General features: G+C 41.2%; 1 protein-coding gene and 1 pseudogene across 20 annotated transcripts in view; one reads left to right on the top strand and one right to left on the bottom strand.

Moving 5' to 3' along the window:
- DCAF1 (DDB1 and CUL4 associated factor 1) overlaps positions 1 to 19,300 on the top strand; it is an 87,524-nt gene that overhangs the window by 26,618 nt on the left and 41,606 nt on the right. For all 20 annotated transcript variants that reach the window (XR_014823175.1, XR_014823171.1, XR_014823179.1 and 17 more), the window contains 3 exons: positions 1,571 to 1,644; positions 3,716 to 3,829; positions 17,595 to 17,732. Coding sequence is in view for 5 of the 20 variants with exons in the window: in XM_084988448.1 (XP_084844574.1) it covers positions 1,571 to 1,644; positions 3,716 to 3,829; positions 17,595 to 17,732 (326 nt within the window). In the remaining 15 variants the exon portion in view is untranslated. The remainder of the gene's footprint in view (positions 1 to 1,570; positions 1,645 to 3,715; positions 3,830 to 17,594; positions 17,733 to 19,300) is intronic.
- Positions 11,692 to 16,023, bottom strand: LOC102159636 (transcription initiation factor TFIID subunit 10 pseudogene; annotated as a pseudogene).

Here is a 19,300-nt window from a genome sequence, read left to right as displayed (position 1 = left end):
CCTCATGGTTTCTGGTCAGATTCATTTCTGCTGGGCCACGACGGAACTCCTGATATTTCTTTTTTTAGTAGAAATTTAAAGCCAATTTTTTCCTCCCTACCTCTTATTTTAAGCAATGTTTGTCATTGGGCCTAATTTTTATTAATAAAAATAAGGATCTCCATGTCATCTTTTATAAACAGAGAAAAGTAATTAGAGTCTTTTTTTAAGGGCTGCAACTGTGGCACATGGCAGTTTTCCAGGTTAGGGGTTGAATTGGAGCTACAACTGCCGGCCTGTGCCGTAGCCACAGTAACACAGGATCCAAGCTGCGTCTGCAACCTACACTACAGCTTATGGCAATGCCGGACCCCATAACCCACTGAGAGAGGCCAGAGGTTGAACCTCTGTCCTCATGGATACTAACAGATTTGTTTCTTTTCTTTTTTTTTTTTTTTTTTTTTGTCTTTTTGCTATTTTTTGGGGCCACTCCCGTGGCATATGGAGGTTCCCAGGCTAGGGGTCTAATCGGAGCTGTAGCCCCTAGCCTACGCCAGAGCCACAGCAACGCGGGATCCGAGCCGCGTCTGCAACCTACACCACGGCTCACGGCAACGCCGGATCGTTAACCCACTGAGCAGGGGCAGGGATCGAACCCGCAACCTCATGGTTCCTAGTCGGATTCGTTAACCGCTGCGCCACGACGGGAACTCCCAGATTCGTTTCTGATGGGCCACAATGGGGACTCCTCTACATTTGTTTTTAAGATGCCATTCTCTAATTTCTGTTTTTGTGAATTTGGCATATTAATTACAGCTTGGAAAAAACTTTGTATTAGCAGCTTAAATCTTTTCTTTTCTTTATCCTAAATTGTATCTTTTGACTAAATTTGCCACTCCGAAGGGAAAATTAAATAAAATAATGATGTCTGTTTTAAAAGCAAACTAATAGTTTTTCCAACAGTTACCTAAATCTTTTAGGCTCTGTGTTGACTAGATTCCTGGCCTCCTTTCTTTCTGGGAGCTCCAGAAGTTAAGATGGCCAAGGATATGTTATCTTTAGACTTGGTGATTGCTTGGTAGGATGCCCTCCTCCCCTAAACCTGGTGTGTCATTGCAGGTTTGAAGACACATTTCTGCTGCTGTTGGCGTTATAGTTGAGAGATTGGGCTTGGAGCCTGTCTTCTCCAGGCCACCCAACAAAAGAAGGCGTGCTTCCTTCCTTTATCTGGAAAGTCAGGGGTTTTCCTTCTTTTAGGCTCCTTTATGATTCTTTTGTAGACCTTATATACTCTCTTAGTGATGCTCGTCTGGGTCTAGTGCCCATTTATTTAGTTCAGCATTAACGTAGGCAATATACTGGGAGATGGGAAGGTTAGAGAGCAGTGTCTCAAATTTTATATTGTCACTTAATTTTAAAAAATATTTCTTAGGAAATCTAAAGGGTCATCAAAAAGGGTCTTTTCTTTGTTTCTTTTAATTTCTGCTGGCCTTTTAGTGGTACTTAGAACAACCCAGGTGCCTTTCCATAGATCTAAGTTGCTTGACTGGGATAACGAACTCATTCCTTTGTTCCTCCCCTCTTTTGGTAGGTCGAGCTGATCCAGAGTGTATGCTGGGCCACTTGCTGAGAATACTCTTCAAGAATGATGATTTCATGAATGCAGTAGGTTTACTTCTTTCTTTCCTCTAGAGATTATCATCAGCAGATACTGTACCATTATTGTTTTTTTATAAATAGTTTGCTTTCTTCTGAGGTCTTGACAAAGTTGGGAATATACTGGGTAGATTTTTTAATTTAGTATTGTTTTGATGAAATAAGAGTAATCATAGGCTTCTTTATTACCAAAGTCTTGGTAAGGCCAGGTTATTTTCTCTTTGTTGTGTGTTTTGTTGAGTATTGCTGAGGGTTCCCAAGGCACTTGTGGACATTTCGAGTTTGGAAATATAGGCGTCCTCTAGGGTTCTGAATAGAAAAATAAGAGTGATGTGTGCAGCATGATTCTGCAGTGACACTATGGGTGTGTGCACTGGGCATGTGGAGGGAGAGGAAGGTACCTTATTTAATGTAGGTCTGTTGAGGAGTAAATGAGGGGCGAAGAAAAGGTATGTATTACTCACAGCTCCTGAACATAGTAATTGTTCAATAACTTGTCACTTTTAGGCTTGTTTTTGGAGGCAGAATAGCATGATGCTTGAGAGCATGGGCTTTGGGATTGATGTTTTGAGTTTAAGTGCAAATGTCCACTGTTCATTGACATTTTGATCTTTAGGCAACTTAAGCCTCTCCAAACTTTATATTCTCTAAGCCTTATTATTTTTCTAATCAATAAAATAGGAATGATAGTTCTTACCTTAAAATGTTTTAAAAATGTTTTTACAATCCTTGAATAAAATTAAGCATGAAAAAAATCTGCTTACTTTAGAACCTGGCACATGGGGGCTCAGTAATTATTAACTATTATTATCTGTATTATATTAACACCCAGTTTTATTTCTCTATCTCTGATATCTCTTCTCTGATTCAGATCACTTCCAGTTGCCTTCTAGACATTACCACATGGATATTTCCCACAGGCACCTTGAATTCTCTGTATCCAGTTTGCCCCACAATCTCTTTCTCTTATTCTTTAGCTCAGTAATAGTGTCCTTTCCTAGTCAGCTAGATATTATCCTTTATTCCTCCAAGCACTCTTATTCTGTGAACTTATTGTTCTCTCCCCCCTTACAAATCCCAGATCTCACAAATCCCTCCATTTCTTCCTGTCCTTGTTGCCAGACCTTAGTTTAGCCACCACTGTCTCTCCCTTGATCACTGCAGTACCCTCTTAATTGGTTTCTCTTTTGTGTTTTTCTCCAGCCCATTTTTTACTTTATAGCTAAGAAATCTTCATAAAATGCAAAAAGTGATCATGGCACTCTCTTGCTTAAAATCCGTTGGTAGTTTCCCACTGCCATGAAGATAAGTGTTAAATTTCTTACTTGGTTTATAAACTCAGTGTTATGGCCTTTGTTGTCTCAATTTTCAGTTCTTTGCCTTTAATCCTCCTCTCCGGCCCTCTACTCCTTAGCTATTCCTACTTGTCCTTTATGTTCTCATTGGAATCCCTTCCTCTCTAAAGCTTTCTCTGATTCCTTTGCAGGGTTGTAGGGCCTTCTGCAGGCTTCTTTTGCATCCTGTACTTACGGTATTTGTTTTCCCAGCTGTCACCTATGTTGCATTATGAACCCTTTGATGGTGGGACTGTGTCTTATTCCCTCTTGTATACTTAACACAGTGCCACTTAGAGATCTAGTAAATATTTGATGAGTGCTAGAAGGAAAGTTTTATTAATACATTTATATATATAAAATATAAAGTTCAAGTTTTTCAGTAGCCGTTGTCAAGAATGAGGTGGGAAGAGGTGAGAGGAGGCTTATCTTGGTCTACTTTATCCTTCTGAAATGTGTATATGAGAATGGGGAGTAAATTCTTTGTGATGCCTCTTGAGCTTTAATTTCTGTCATTGCTAAATTGTTTTGGGGGATTTGACTTTGAAATTGTGGAAGAAATTATATGTGATGTTATCATGGCTCAGCAGGATCAGATCATACCTATAATAAAGGTTTAATAAGTAATGTTAGGTATAGCCTTCTTTAATCCCTTCATGCAAGTGATAGGACTGTATTAAGGATTTATTAGACTTCATTAATTTAATTGGGTTGAATTTCAGATGAAAAGTATTCCTTCTTTACAGCTGGTGAATGCATATGTGATGACAAGCCGAGAGCCCCCTTTAAACACTGCAGCTTGCAGACTCCTACTGGACATCATGCCAGGCCTGGAAACTGCTGTTGTCTTTCAAGAAAAGGTACTTACTAATAAGAAAAGTCATTATTTTATTTTTTAATTGAATGGTGATCTGTTTGATTTTTGTTAAAATAATTGTTACAGTTTTTCTTTTTCTTTTTTTGCCTTTCCTAGAGCTGCTCCCGTGGCATATGGAGGTTCCCAGGCTAGGGGTCTAACCGGAGCTGTAGCCACCAGCCTACGCCACAGCCAGAGCCATGCGGGATCCAAGTCGTGTCTGCAAACTAGACAGACCACGGCTCATGGCAACACCAGATCCTTAACCCACCGAGTGAGGCCTGGGATGGAACCTGAAACCTCATGGTTCTTAGTCGGATTTATTAACCACTGTGCCATGATGGGAACTCCTGTAGTTTTTTCTTAGTGCATTAGTAATCAATATTATAGAAATTTAAGAAATTAAGGAGTTCCAGTTGTGGCTCAGTGGTAAATGAACCCGACTAGCATCCATGAGTATGTGGGTTTGATCCGTAGCCTCTCTTAGTGAGTTAAGGATCTGGCTTGCCGTGAGCTGTGGTGTAGATCACAGACGCGGCTTGGATCCTGTGTTGCTGTGGCTCTGGCCTAGGCTGGCGGCTATAGCTCTGATTAGATCCCTAGCCTGGGAACCTCCATGCTGTGGGTGCAACCCTAAAAAGACAAAAAAAAGAAAGAAATTGAGACAAACTGTAAGAAAAATATTTGACAGTTTTAATGAATACTTGCTGCTAGGGTGCTTTAGTATTTTTTAAAGACTTAAGATCATAGGTTTTTTGAATGGATTTATGATCTTATCCAAATTCTTATTCTTAATGGTGAGTAGTTTTCCCCAGTGATAAAGGATTTTCGATTCTGAGGAAGCCTGTCCTGTTCTTAACAGTACTTACTATTAATTTAGTTAATATTTGAAGACCTATTCAGTGTTGTGTTTTATGCTATGTGCTGGGAAATACTTTGTTAGCACGATAGGACTTTGCATTTATATATATGTTTGGGAGGGCAGACACAAATAAACTGATAATTTCAAGTAAGGATAAGTGCTGTGCAGACCAGATAATCGTAATTTGATAGTGACTGTGTGTATACTTCAACTGTCAGAAACTGGTCGCTCTTTTTTTAGAAGTAATATAGATACTTTGCTTTCTAGCAGTAAGAATTTGCAATGTGAATTGGGTATGCCACAAAGCTTTCTTTGTTTTTAAAGATATTAAAAATTTAATCTTCTGAAACAATATGGAAGTCTCAGTATAGGTAAATGTACAAACCAAATGAAAGATCTGGAAACAGGTTTTCTTAACTTTTAAGACAACTTTATTAGAGAATTTTACCACAGTGTATTTTAGAAGATAACATGGTAATTATTGCTCTAGTTTGAAGTACTATTTTAAAACTAGATTTAAAAATCTCCAATTAGTTACAACTGTGGGAGACCAAAAAAAAAAAAAAAATCTTCTTGTCAAAAATGTTTTAATAGGGGAGTTCCTGTTGTGCCACAGTGGGTTAAGAATCTGACTGCAACAGCTTGGGTTGCTGTGGAGGCACAGGTTTGACCTCTACCCTGGCACAATGGGTTAAGGGTCCGTTGTTGGTGCAGCTGTGGCTGCCTGAAGGGTAAACACCATCAGATTCAGTTCCATATGCTGGGGGTACAGCCATTAAAAAAAAAAAAAGTTTTAATATGAATTCTTGTGAAAATCAGGATGAAAATTAAGCATTTATAGTAGTATAGTTTGTATATGTAAGATTTATAGAAGATTATAGATGACTTTACTGTGCTTTGTGAAAGTTCCCTGCTTGTAATTGTAGGAAAATCATCTCTGGTTCTTCATAGTTTCATTTTTCTTTTTTTCTTTTTTGCCTGCACTCGCAGCATATGGAAATTTCCTGGGCTAGGGACCGAATCTGAGCCACAGCTGCGACCTACACCTCAGCTGTGGCAGTGCCAGATCCTTAACCCACTGCACTGATTTGGGGATCGAATCTTTGCCTCTGCAGTGACCCAAGACACTATAGTTGGATTAACCCACTGCACCACAGCAGCAACTCTCATATGGTTTCATTGGATTTATAGAATGAAGTGACTACGCTTTAGATGTTGGAAACATGAAAGGATGTTTGGAATAATCTTTCTTCAAGAACAGTTTGTTTTGTAATAACTGATTTTTGTTAAGTTGGGAGAAGTGAATCATTCACAGATAATATAAAGAAATGAATTATTCTGTATTAGGTTGGAAATAACATTGCCTTGAATCTGGTGTCCTGTAGTGCAGCTTACAAACCTCTTTGACTTTATGAGACTTTACCATTGGATTGCATGATGGTCTTTACCTTTCAGAAATATCCCATGCACATTTTTTGGTATGAATCAGTGTTTTACTTCTCTAAAAAACATTTAATTAGAACATGTACATTAACGAATCAGAAATCATTTTTTGGAGTTCCTTCATGGCTCAGCAGTGAACAAATCTGACTAGGGAGTTCCCGTCGTGGCGCAGTGGTTAACGAATCCGACTAGGAACCATGAGGTTGCGGGTTCGATCCCTGGCCTTGCTCAGTGGGTTAACAATCCGGCGTTGCCGTGAGCTGTGGTGTAGGTCGCAGACGTGGCTCGGATCCCGCATTGCTGTGGCTGTGGTGTAGGCTGGCAGCTACAGCTCTGATTTGACCCCTAGCCTGGGAACCTCCATATGCCGCGGGAGCGGCCCAAGAAATAGCAAAACAAACAAACAAACAAAAAAACCCAAATCTGACTAGCATCCATGAGGCTGCAGGTTTGACCCTGGCCTTGCTCAGTAGGTTAAGGATCCAGTGTTGCCTTGAGCTGTGGTGTAGGTCACAGACGTGACTTGGATCCTGCATGGCTATGGCTGTGGCATAGGCTAGCATCTATAGCTCCATTTTGCCCTCTAGGCTGGGAACCTCCACATGCTGAGGCTGTGGCCCTAAAAAAGAAAAGAAAGAAATTTTTTTTTTTTTTTTTTTTTTGGACCACCATGCGGCATATGGAGTTCCAAGGCCAGGGATTAGATCCAAGCCACAGTTGTGACCTATGCTGCAGCTGTGGCAATGCCGGATCCTTAACTCTGAACTGGACTGAGGCTCAAACCTGTGTGCCAGCACTTGTAAGACACTGCTGACCCTGTTGCACCACAGCAGGAACTCCAGAAATAATTTTTTTTTTTTTTTGTCTTTTTTGTCTTTCGAGGGCCACACCTGTGGCATGTGGATGTTCCCAGGCTAGGGGTCAAAATGGAGCTATAGATGCTAGCCTATGCCACAGCAACAGCAGATCCGAACTGCAACCAACCTCATGGTTCCTATTTGGATTCGTTTCTGCTGCGCCACAATGGGAATTCCCAGAAGTAATTTTTTTAAGACATATTGGTGTTTCACAAAACTACAATTAAGACTTATTACTTTAGGAGTTCCCACTGTGGTGCAGTGGTTTAAGGATCTGTTGTTAACACAGCTGTGGCATATACTGCAGCTGCAGCTCAGATTCGATCCCTGGCCCAGGAACTACTTCTGTATGCTGCAGGTACAGCCAAAAAGGAAGAAAAATAAGTGTCTACTTTAGAGCAGTGTTTCTTAAACTTTGTGAACCATAGTTACACATTTTAATTTTATTTTTACATTGCAGCCTGGTCCATACATTGTATGTGTGAAAGAAAGTTTTGTTTCTTTCTTTTTTTTTTAATGGCCACACCTGTGGCATATGGAAGTTCCCAGGCTAGGGGTTGAATTGGAACTGCTGTAGCTGCCTGCCTATGCCACAGCCACGCCAGATCCTTAACCCACTGAGTGAGGCCAGGGATGGAACCCACATCTTCCTGGATACTAGCTGGGTTCTTATCCCGCTGAGTCACATTGTTTACCCTTTGTGCAAAACGTTCTTTTTTTTTTTTTTTAGGGCCGCACCTGTGGCATATGGAGGTTCCCAGGAGACAAGGGGTCTAACTGGAGCTGGAGCTGCTGGCCTTCACTGCAGCCACAGCGACAATGGATCCCTAACCCATTGATCAAGGCCAGGAATCGAATTCGCGATTTCCTCACGGTCACTAGTTGGATTCATTTCCACTGTGCCACAATGGGGACTCCTGTGCGATACATTCTTATATTTCCTATAAAATTGCACTTTTATTTCAGCGCTAGTTGTAAGTTAGTAGACTCTGTTCTAGCTGCTGTTTTAAAAAATACCTAGCTTGTACTTTCAGAGTTGTTGAAATAGCTTTAAAATTTTATTTATTTAGTCTTTTTTTTTTTTTTTAGGGCTGTACCCACAGCATACCGAAGTTCCCAGGCCAGCGGTCTAATTGGAGCTGTAGCTGCTGACCTACACCACAGCCACAGCAATATCAGATCCAAGCCGAACCTATACTGCAGCTCACAGTAATGCTGGAACCCTAACCCACTGCGTGAAGCCAGAGATCAAACTCACATCTTCATGGATACTAGTTGGGGTTCATTACTGCTGAGCCAAAACAGGAACTTCCTAAAGTTTATTTATTGCTTTTTTTTTTGCTTTTTTAGAGCCACATCTGAGGCATATGAAATTCCCAGGCTGGGGGTCGAATTGGAGTTACACCTGCCGGCCACAGCTACAGCAACCCAGGATCTAAGCCTCATCTGAGACCTTCACCACAGCTCACTGTGCCGGATCCTTAACTCCCACTGAGTGAGGCCAGGGGTTGAACCTGCATCCTCATGGATACTAGTCGGGTTTGTTAACCAGCTCCAATTTGACGTCTAGCCTGGGAACCTCCATATGCCACGGGTGAGGCCCTAATAAGACAAAAAAAAAAAATTATTTGGCTGTATTGTTTCTTCATTATATTAAGTGTGTTATAGAACTGGGTACTTTCATATTGTTTATGTACCAGACTTTTCATACTGTTTAGTTTGTCAGTATTTGCTCTTAATCCAGTTAGATCAGGACCTTTAGGGACTTAATGCTTTTTTTTTTAAACTCAATGAATTTTATTATATTTATAGTTGTACAGCCATCATTACAACCCAATTTTACATTTCCATCCCACACCCCCAGCCCATCCTTTCCCACCAACCTGTCTCCTTTGGTAACCATAATTTTTCTTTTCTTTTCCTTTTTTTTAAATTACTCAATGAATTTATTAATTTATAGTTGTACAATGATCATCACAATCCAGTTTTATAGGATTTCCATCCCACAACCCCAGCGCATTCCCCCACCCCCCAAACTGTCTCCTTTGGAGACCATAAGTTTTTCAAAGTCCGTGAGTCAGTTTCTGTTCTGCAAATAAGTTCATAAGTTCAGTGTATCCTTCTTTTAGATTCCACATATAAGTGATAACATGTGATGTTCGTGTTTCGTTGTCTTAATTTCATTTAGCATGATGATTTCTAGGTCCATCCATTATTTCATCCTTTTTATGGCTGAGTAATAATGTTCCACTGTGTATATGTACCACATCTTCTTTATTCACTCCTCTGTTGATGGACATTTAGGTTGTTTCCATGTTTGGCTATTGTATATAGTGCTGCAGTGAACATTGGGGCACATGTAACTTTTTGAGTCATGGTTTTCTCTGTATAGATTCCCAGGGTTGGGATTTCTGGATCAAATGGTAATTCTGTTTTTAGTTTTTCTGAGGAATCGTCATACTGTATTTCATAGTTGTTGCACCAGTTTACATTCCCACCAACAGTGTAAGAGGGTTCCCTTTTCTCCATACCCGTCCAGCATTTATTGTTTATAGACTTTTTGGTGATAGCTGTTCTGGCTGCTGTAAGGTGGTTCTTCATAGTAGGTTTTTTCTTTTTGCTTTTTAGGGCAGCACCCTCGGCATATGGAAGTTCCCAGGCGAGGGGTTGAATCAGAACTACAGCTGCTGGTCTACACCACAGCAATGTGGGATCCGAGCCATGTCTGCGACCTACACTACAGCTCACAGCAACTCTGGATCCTTAACCCACTGAGGAAGGCCAGGGATTGAACCCACAACCTCATGGTTCCTAGTCGGATTCATTTCTGCTGTGCCACAACGGGAACGCCCCTAATAGTAGTTTTGATTTGCATTTCTCTGATAATTAGTGATGTTGAACATCTTTTCACATGTTTTTTGGCCATTTGTATGTCTTCTTTGGAGAATTGTCTGTTTAGATCTTCTGCCCATTTTTTGATAGGTTTGTTCGTTTTTTTGGTATTGAGCTGCAGGAAGTGTTGATAAATTTTGGAAATTCCTTGTCAGTCGCTTCATTTGCAAATATTTTCTCCCATTCTGTGGGTTGTCTTTTCGTGTTGTTTAGGGTTTCCTTTGCATGCAAAACCTTTTAAGTTTAGTTAGGTCCTTTTTTTTTTTTTTTTTTTTTTTTTAATTGTCATTACTCTAGGAGGTAGATCTGAGAAGATAATTGCTGTGGTTTATGTCGGGGAGTGTTTGGCCTATGTTTTCCTCTAAGAGTTTTATGGTATCTGGTCTTATATTTAGGTCTTTAATCCATTTTGAGTTTATTTTTGTATATGGTTTAGGGAATGTTCTAATTTCATTCTTTTACATGTAGCTGTCCAGTTTTCCAAGCATCACTTACTGAAGAGACTGTCTTTTTTACATTGTATATTCATGCTTTCTTTATCATAGATTAGTTGACCATAGGTATGTGGGTTTAATTCTGGGCTTTCTATCCTGTTCCACTGACCTATATTTCTTTTTTTGGTACCAGTACCATACTGTTTTGATAACTGTAGCTTTGTAGTATAGTCTGAAGCCAGGGAGCCCGATTCCTCTAGTTCCATTTCTCTTTCTCAGGATGACTTTGACTATTCTGGGTCTTTTGCACTTCCAAAAAAACTTTAAAATATTTCTTTCAAGTTCTGTGAAAAATGCCATTGTTAATTTGATAGGGATTGCATTGAAACTGTGGATTGCCTTTGGTAGTTAGTATAGTCATTTTGACAATATCAAGTCTTCAATCTAAGAGCATGGTATATCTTTCCATTGGTTTGTGTCATCTTTGATTTCTTTGATCAGCATCTTACAGTTTTCAAAGTACAGGTCTTTTGTCTCTAGGTAGGTTTATTCCTAGGTATTTTATTTATTCTTTTTTTGGGGGGGGGGGTTATGGCCACACCTGCTATATGTGGAAGTTCCCAGGCCAGGGGTCGGATTGGAGCTGTAGCTGCTGGTCTCTGCCACAGCCACAGCAACATCAGATTCCAGCCAAGTCTGCAACCTATACCACAGCTCATGGCAACGCTGGATTCTTAACCCACTGGGCGAGGCCAGGGATCAAACCCGCAACCTCATGGTTCCTAGTCAGATTTGTTTCCACTGTGCCACAATGGGAATTCCCCAGAAAATGCCTTTTAAATGATTGGGTGTGTTCCTTTTCAGGTTTTTCTTTACTCGTTTATAGAAATGCAACTGATTTGTGTGTATTGATTTTGTATCCTACAATGTTGGTGAATTCATTTATTCTAATTTTTGTTGGGGGTATGTGTGGCATCTTTGTGTATTAGATCATGTCTTCTGTGAACAGATAATTTCATTTCTTCATTCCAATATAGGTAACTTTACTTCTTTTTCTTTTTTTCTTTCTTTTTCTTTTCTTTTTTTTTTTTACGGCCACACCTGTGCCATTTGGAAGATCCTGGGCTAGGGGTCAAATCAGAGCTGCGGCTGAGGCCTTTGCCCCAGCCACAGCAGCAATGGATCCATCTGTGACCTATGCCACAATTTGTGGCAATGCCAGATTCTTAACCCACTGAGAAAGGCCAGGAGTTGAACCTGAATACTCACGGAATATGTTTCAGTCCCTTAACATGCTGAGCTGATACGGGAAATCCTGGGAAATCCTAGTTTGTTCGTTTGTTCCTCCCTCCCTCCCCTCCTCCCATTCTTCCTTCCTTTACCAGTAGTCTGTTGAATAGAAGTGGTAAAAGCGGGCATCATTGTCTTGTTCTTATTCTTAGAGGAAAGCCTCTCAATCTTTCACTGTTGAGTATAATGTTAGCTGCAGGTTTTTCGTAACCATCCTTTGTTATGTTGAGGAAGTTTCCTTCTATTCCTAGATTATTAAGTGTTTTTTAATTAAAGGATAAAAACCCAAAAGCAAAATTCTTTTTGCATCAGTTGATACGGTTGTGTGGCTTTCTACTAATTCACGGAAGTTAATTTCACACTAATTCTATTAATTTTGTGTGTTACATAGATTGATTTTTTGTTTTTTCTCTTTTTAGGGCCGCACCCATAGCATATGGAAGTTCCCAGGCTAGGGGTCTAATTGGAGCTACAGCTGCCAGCCTACGCCACAGCCACAGCAACATAGGATCCGAGCTGCACCCGCGACTTACACCACAGCTCACGGCAATGCCAGATTCTTAACCTACTGAGTGAGGCCAGGGATAGAACCCACAACCTCATGGTTCCTAGTCGGATTAGTTTCTACTGTGCCACAATGGAACTCCTATAGATTGATTTTTGTATTTTGGACCATATTTACATTCCTGGGTAAATCCACCTGATTGTGGTGCATAATTCTTTTACTGTGCTTCTGAATTCAGTTTGCTAATATTTGGTTGAGAATTTTTGCGTCAGTATTCATAAGGAATATGTAGTTTTCTGGTACTGTCTTTGTATGGCTTGGTATCAGGGTAATGTTGGCTTCATAGAATTAGTGAGGAAGTGTTCCTTTCACATTAATTTTTTTGGAAGAGTTTGAGAAGGATTGGCATTTATTCTTTTTTTTTCTTTCATTTTTAAAAGTTTTATTGAAGTGTAAGTGATTCACAGTGTTGTAATTTCTGCTGTACAATAAAGTGATTGTTACACACATAAACACATCCATTCTTTTTCAGATTATTTTCTCATATAGATTATCATAGAATATTAGATTATCACAGAGTATTGGGTAGAGTTCTTTGTGCTATACAGCAAGTCCCTATTGGCCAGTCCCTTCACATACCACAGTGTTCATATACTAGTCCCAAACCCCCAGTCCACCCCCACCCCCCACCTGTCCAAAGGTTGGTAACTGTAAGGTTGCTTTCAAAGTCTGTGAGTCTGTTTCTGTTCTGCTAATAAGTTCATTTGTATCTTTTTTTTTTAAGATTGGATTGGCATTAATTCTTTAAATGTTTTGTAGAATTCACCAGTGAAATAGTCTGGTCCTAGGTTTTTCTTTGATTTTTTTTTTTTTTTTTTTTTGTCTTTTTGCTATTTCTTTGGGCCGCTCCCGCGGCATATGGAGGTTCCCAGGCTAGGGGTTGAATCGGAGCTGTAGCCCCTAGCCTACGCCAGAGCCACAGCAACGCGGGATCCAAGCCGCGTCTGCAACCTACACCACAGCTCACGGCAACGCCGGATCGTTAACCCACTGAGCAAGGGCAGGGACCGAACCCGCAACCTCATGGTTCCTAGTCGGATTCGTTAACCACTGTGCCACGACAGGAACTCCTGATTTTTTTTTTTTTGCTTTTTTTTGCAGCATATGGAAGTTCCCAGGCTAGGAGTTGAATTGGAGCTAGAGCTGCTGGCCTGCGCCACAGCCATAGCAATGTGGGATCTGAGCTGAGTCTGCGACCTATCCCCCAGCTCACAGCTACGTGGGATCCTTAACCCACTGAGCAGGGCCAGGGATCGAACCCGTATCCTCATAGATACCAGTTGGATTCATTTCTTCTGTGCCGTGATGGGAACTGCAGTTTTCTGTTTTGGGAGGTCTCCTGTGCCCCATATTAAATAGATTGTATTTATTTATTTATGGTTTGTTTGTTTATTTTTTTCTTTGGCTGCCCCACGGCGTATGGGATTCTTGGGACAGAGATAAGATCCGAGCCACATTTGTAACCTACACTGCAGCTGCAGCAATGTGGGATCCTTAATCCACTGTGCTGGCCAAGTATTGAACCTGTGCCTCCGTGCTCCAGAGGTGCTGCTGATCCCATTCTGCCATAGCAGGAACTCATATTTATTTATTTTTAAATTGATTTATAATGTGTTAATTTGATTTATAATGTGTCATATTTGATTTATAATGTGTTAATTTCTGCTCTATAGCAGAGTGATTCAGTTATATATATGTATATATGTTCTTTACATTCTTTTCCATTATGGTGCATCACTGGAGATTGAATATAGTTCCTTGTGCTATATGGTAGGGACCTTGTTATTTTTCCGTTCTATTTATAATTGTTTGCATCTGTGAATCTCAAACTATCATTCCCTCCCTCTCCCATTACCTCTTCCTCTTGGCAACCACGTCTCTTCTCTACATCTGTGAGTCTGATTCTGTTTCATAGAAAAGTTCATTTGTGTCATATTTTAAATTTCACATTTTTAATCTTTTTTTATTTTTGACTTTTTAGAGCTGCACCTGCGGCATATGGGGGTTCCCAGGCTAGGCGTTGAATTGAAGCTCTAGCTGCCAGCCTGCACAGCAACTTGGGGTCTGAGCTGCACCTTCGACCTACACTACAGCTAACACAATGCTGGATCCTTTACCCACTGAGCGAGGCCAGGGATCGAACCTGCAACCTCATGTTCCTAGTTGGATTCGTTAACCACTGTGCCATGACGGGAACACCTTTTTTTTTTTCTTTTTAGAATGGCACCCATGGTTCCCAGGCTAGAGGGTTGTAGCAGAGCTGCAGCTGCTGGCCTACACCATGGCCATAGGAATGCAGGATCTGAGCCTTGTCTGCAACTTACACTGTAGCTCACTGCAATGTTGGATCCCTGACCCACTAAGCAAGACCAGGGATTGAACCTGCAATCCTCGTGGATATTAGTCAGATTCGTTTAAGCTTCACCACAATGGGAACTCCTAGGAGGTTTTTGATAACTGATTCAGTCTCCTTATTCGTTGTCTATTCACTTTTTCTCTTTCTTTATGAGTCACTTTTGGTAGATTGTGTTTCTAGGGATTTGTCCATTTAATCTGAGGATCGCAGTTTGTTGGTGTATGGTTGTTTGTAGTGTTCTCTTTTTTGGTCTTTTTTTGTTGTTGTTGTCGTTGTTGTTGTTGTTGTTGTTGTTGTTGCTATTTCTTGGGCCGCTCACACGGCATATGGAGGTTCCCAGGCTAGGGGTCGAATCGGAGCTGTAGCCACCGGCCTACGCCAGAGCCACAGCAACACGGGATCCAAGCTGCGTCTGCAACCTACACCACAGCTCATGGCAACGCCGGATCGTTAACCCACTGAGCAAGGGCAGGGACCGAACCCGCAACCTCATGGTTCCTAGTTGGATTCATTAACCACTGCGCCATGACGGGAACTCCCTCTTTTTTGGTCTTTTTAGGGCCACACCAGCAGCATATGGAAGTTCCCAGGCTAGGGGTTGAGTCGGAGCTGCAGCTGCCAGCCTACACCACATCTCATGGCAACACCAGGTCCTTAAACCACTGAGTGGGGCCAGAGATCCTGTGTCCTCATGGATACTAGTCGGATTCGTTACCTGTGTCCTCATGGATACTAGTTGGATTCGTTACCGCTGAGCTACAACAGGGACTCCTATGGTGTTCTCTTGAAATTCTTTTTTTTTTCTTTGCCTGTCACAATAAAGTTTATTATGAAAACAGGTTGGTGTGGGGACAAGGGGACAGACAAGGACGTTTAAACTGGTGAAGTAATGCGGCTTCTTCACATTGATGCCATACTCGCTGAGGGCAAGGGTCAAGTCCTCCATGGTTAGAGTGTACTTGTGGTCCTTGCTCTTGCTTCGGGAGTTGCCAGAGGCTGTGCCCTTCATTTTGCAGTGCTGTAGGGCATCGTTGGCAATATCTGAGATGAATTTCTGGGCAGCTAGGGAGACGAGCCGAATTATGCGTGGGTCTGAGGCCTCAAAACCACTGAGGTTCAAGTAGTTACCAGTAAGTGCATCAGGGATGGTAGGCCTGTAATCCCTCAGCTGCATCATGAAGTCAAGCAAAGGTGTGCTGGACACCACTGGCTTCACGTCTTCATTGGCCATGCTTGGCAGCATGAATACCCCGTTAGACATGGCCCCCTCTGGGGGTGCCACGCAGCCCGCTGACACCAGAGCCGGCCCACGCTACCACCGGTTCCATGCCCCCTGCTGCAGCTCTGGCCCCAGGCCCTTCAGCTGTCCCGTTGGGGCTGGCCTTATTCTCTAAAGCAGTGCCGGTGGGCAGCGTGGTGGGGGCTGAGACTGCGGCCTCCGGGCCTGGAGCTGATGTGGTGGAGGCCGGTGCTGCCTTGGGGGAGCTGCTGCAGCTCATCCAGCTGGTGGGAGAGGCAACAGATCTTGAAATTCTTTTTATTTCTGTACAATTGGTTGTAATATCCCCCCTTTCATTTATTTTTTGGTGTTTTTTTTTAGGACTGTTCCTGAGGCATATGAAGGTTCCCAGGCTAGATGTTGAATTGGAGCTGGAGCTGCAGGCCTACAACACAGCACCACTGCATCCAAGCCACATCTCTGACCTACACTGCACCTGTGGCAATACTGGATCTTTAACCCATTGAGCGAGGCCAGGGATTGAATCCACATCCTCATGGACATTATGTCAGGTTCTTAACCTACTGAACCACAATGGGAACTCCCAAAGCATATAACATTTAACAGAAGGTTTACAAGAAAATTATTAAAATTTAGTAATGTAGGTACTCTTTGGGGAAGGAGGAGGCAAGTGGTACAGGTAGGGATACATAGGATGTTTCTGTTTCTTTTTTTTTTTTTTTTTTTTTTTTTTTTTTGCTTGGGCCGCTCCCTCGGCATATGGAGGTTCCCAGGCTAGGGGTCTAATCGGAGCTGTAGCCACCGGCCTACGCCAGAGCCACAGCAACACGGGATCCAAGCCGTGTCTGCAACCTACACCACAGCTCACGGCAACGCCGGATCGTTAACCCACTGAGCAAGGGCAGGGACCGAACCCACAACCTCATGGTTCCTAGTCGGCCCACAATCTCATGGTTCCTAGTCAGATTCGTTAACCACTGCGCCATGACGGGAACTCCCAATGTTCTTTTTTTTTTTTTTTTTTTTTTTTTTTTTTTTTTTTTTTCTGTTTCTTTTTTCTTTTTGGCCACACCCACAGCATGCAGAAATTTCTGGGCCAGGGGTTGAACGTGCAGCCACAGCTGTGACCTGAGCCACAGCAGTGACAACACGAGATGCTTAACCCACCATGCCACCAGAAACTCTTCTGTTTCTTAAACTCAGTGGTAAATCACATGGGTGATTTTCGTTTTCTTTGCACTGTACCTGTGTATTTTATTTCATTAAAAATAAAAGTGGAATATGTGAAGTTAAATACTTGTTTTTTTATGATATTAAAATTTATTGGGGCACTATTTAAAAAAAGTTTGAAACATTCCGAGGGTCAGGTTGATGAGAAAAGATCTAATAAACACTGAATTAGAAGTGAATCTCTCAGTCACATGCATTTCTTCTCCCCACCATTAAAATACTTGTTTGGTAGAAGACTTCTCAGAGCCCTGATAATGTTAATTGTGCATTTTAACTTCAAAGAGGGATGTATAAGTTTTAGTGCTCCTCACTTGCTTATGGGCCCTTCGAGGGTCTTAGTAGCTAAAGTAGGACTGTATTATGTGACTGTTGATCTTTAGCTTGAGTTTTAATGGATAAGTAGAAGTTTGTTTCACAGATGCACAGATATTTTATTTAACTAAACCACCTATGTTGCACATTTAGTTTACTTTGATTTTTTAGTCTTACGAGCAATGTTGAAATATTAAAAAAAATTTTTTTACAAGGTTAAAGTCTTTGCTTTTATCTTTAATTATGAATTTTTTTCTGAATTGTACTATTTCATTTCCTTTACTATAGGAAGGAATTGTGGAGAATCTTTTCAAATGGGCCCGAGAGGCTGATCAGCCATTGAGGACGTATTCTACTGGTCTGTTAGGAGGTGCTATGGAAAATCAAGACATTGCTGCTAACTATAGGGATGAAAATTCACAGCTGGTAAGGACCATATTAGATTTTTTTTTTTTTTGCCTAAGATATTCACATGTTCTTTCTTGCTGCCTGAACTTAGTGCTGTACCTGTAGCACATGGAATTTCCTAGGCTAGGGTGTGATTGGATCTACAGCTGCTGGCCTATGCCACAGCCAGAGCAGCACCAGATCTGAGCTGCATATGCAACTTATACCACAGCTCATGGCAATGCTGGATCCTTAACCCACTGAGCAAGGCCAGGGATTGAACCCGCATCCTCATGGATACTAGTCAGATTTGTTTCCGCTGAGCCTCAGTGGGAACTCCAAGATTACTTTTAGTAAGAGTTTTGATTTTACTTCTTTCTTAACTTGGAAATAGCTGTATTTCATCTTGTCACGAGTCATGATAGTTTGTATTAGATAAATAGTAACCATTCCCTTGTCCTTCTCAACATTTGGACTATGAAAAATTTCAAACATATATCAAAATAGAATTTTATGTTGACCACCTGTATACACACCACTTAAATTGATGTGACCATTTTATCATACTTATATTTTGTGATATATCCATCCATCTATTCGCCCCTTTCTATCCATCCATCATTCTTTTTTTTTTTTTTTTTTAAATGCAGGTTAAAGTAGACTTAATCATTCTCTCTTTTTAAAACTAAGCATGATATGAAGTTCCCACTGTGGCACAGTGGGTTAAGGATATGGCATTGCCTCAGCTATTGTCTCATTGATGGCTCCCTGGCATTGGTGGCTTTGCTCTCTGGCCTGGGAACTTCCATATTCTATGGTTGCAGTCAAAAAAAAAAACTAACAACCAAAAAACTAAGTATGTAGTACAGTTTAGGGTGGGCCCAAAAAATGAGTGCTTAAAGGAAAAAGTAAAGCATAAGTGGTCAACTTGAAAAATAGTTTATGTAATAATGTGTAATGTAGCTGAAAATATCTAACAAAATACAACTTGTCACAGATAAAAGGTTGAGAAACCTTCGTGTTTGATTTTCAAAGACACCTTAAAAATTGTGATGGAGTTCCTGTTGTGGCTCAGCTAGTTAAGAAACCCGACTAGTATCCATGAGAATGCAGGTTCGATCCCTGGCCTCTCTCAGCGGGTTAAGGGACTAATGTTTCCGCAGGCTGTGGCGTAGCCCATCAGCTGCTGCACCAATTCAACTCCTAGCCTGGGAATTTCCATATGCCACAGGTGCAGCCCTAAAAAGAAAAATTGTGAATATTTAGTATCTGCCTCTTCAGGTATAATGATCCAGCCCAGCTTGATCCAGACAGATGTGTTGTGAATTATGTGTTTTATATGTAAATCAGTTTGGGTTCTCTGGGAAACGTTATAGGGAATGAGACTTTTAGCATTGCTTATTTCATCAAGCTGTAGGAATCAAGTTGACTTGTTTATCAAATCTTTGCTATTACCAGCCATTGAGATAACTGTATGAGTATCCAGTTCTCCTTAAGTAGAAATATGAGTTGTTTATTAAGACTCACTTAAATTAAAATGTAGGAGTTCCTGTTGTCGCTCAGTGGAAATGAACCTAGCTGGTAACCATGAGGACGAGTGTCTGATC

The sequence above is a fragment of the Sus scrofa genome, chromosome 13 (genome assembly GCF_054392235.1).
Source record: "Sus scrofa isolate SSC_HxYL_T2T_F1_AM1 chromosome 13, Sscrofa_HxYL_maternal_Yorkshire_Landrace_v2.0, whole genome shotgun sequence".
Lineage (NCBI taxonomy): Eukaryota > Metazoa > Chordata > Mammalia > Artiodactyla > Suidae > Sus > Sus scrofa.
This window is presented reverse-complemented; position numbering and strand designations above follow the sequence as displayed.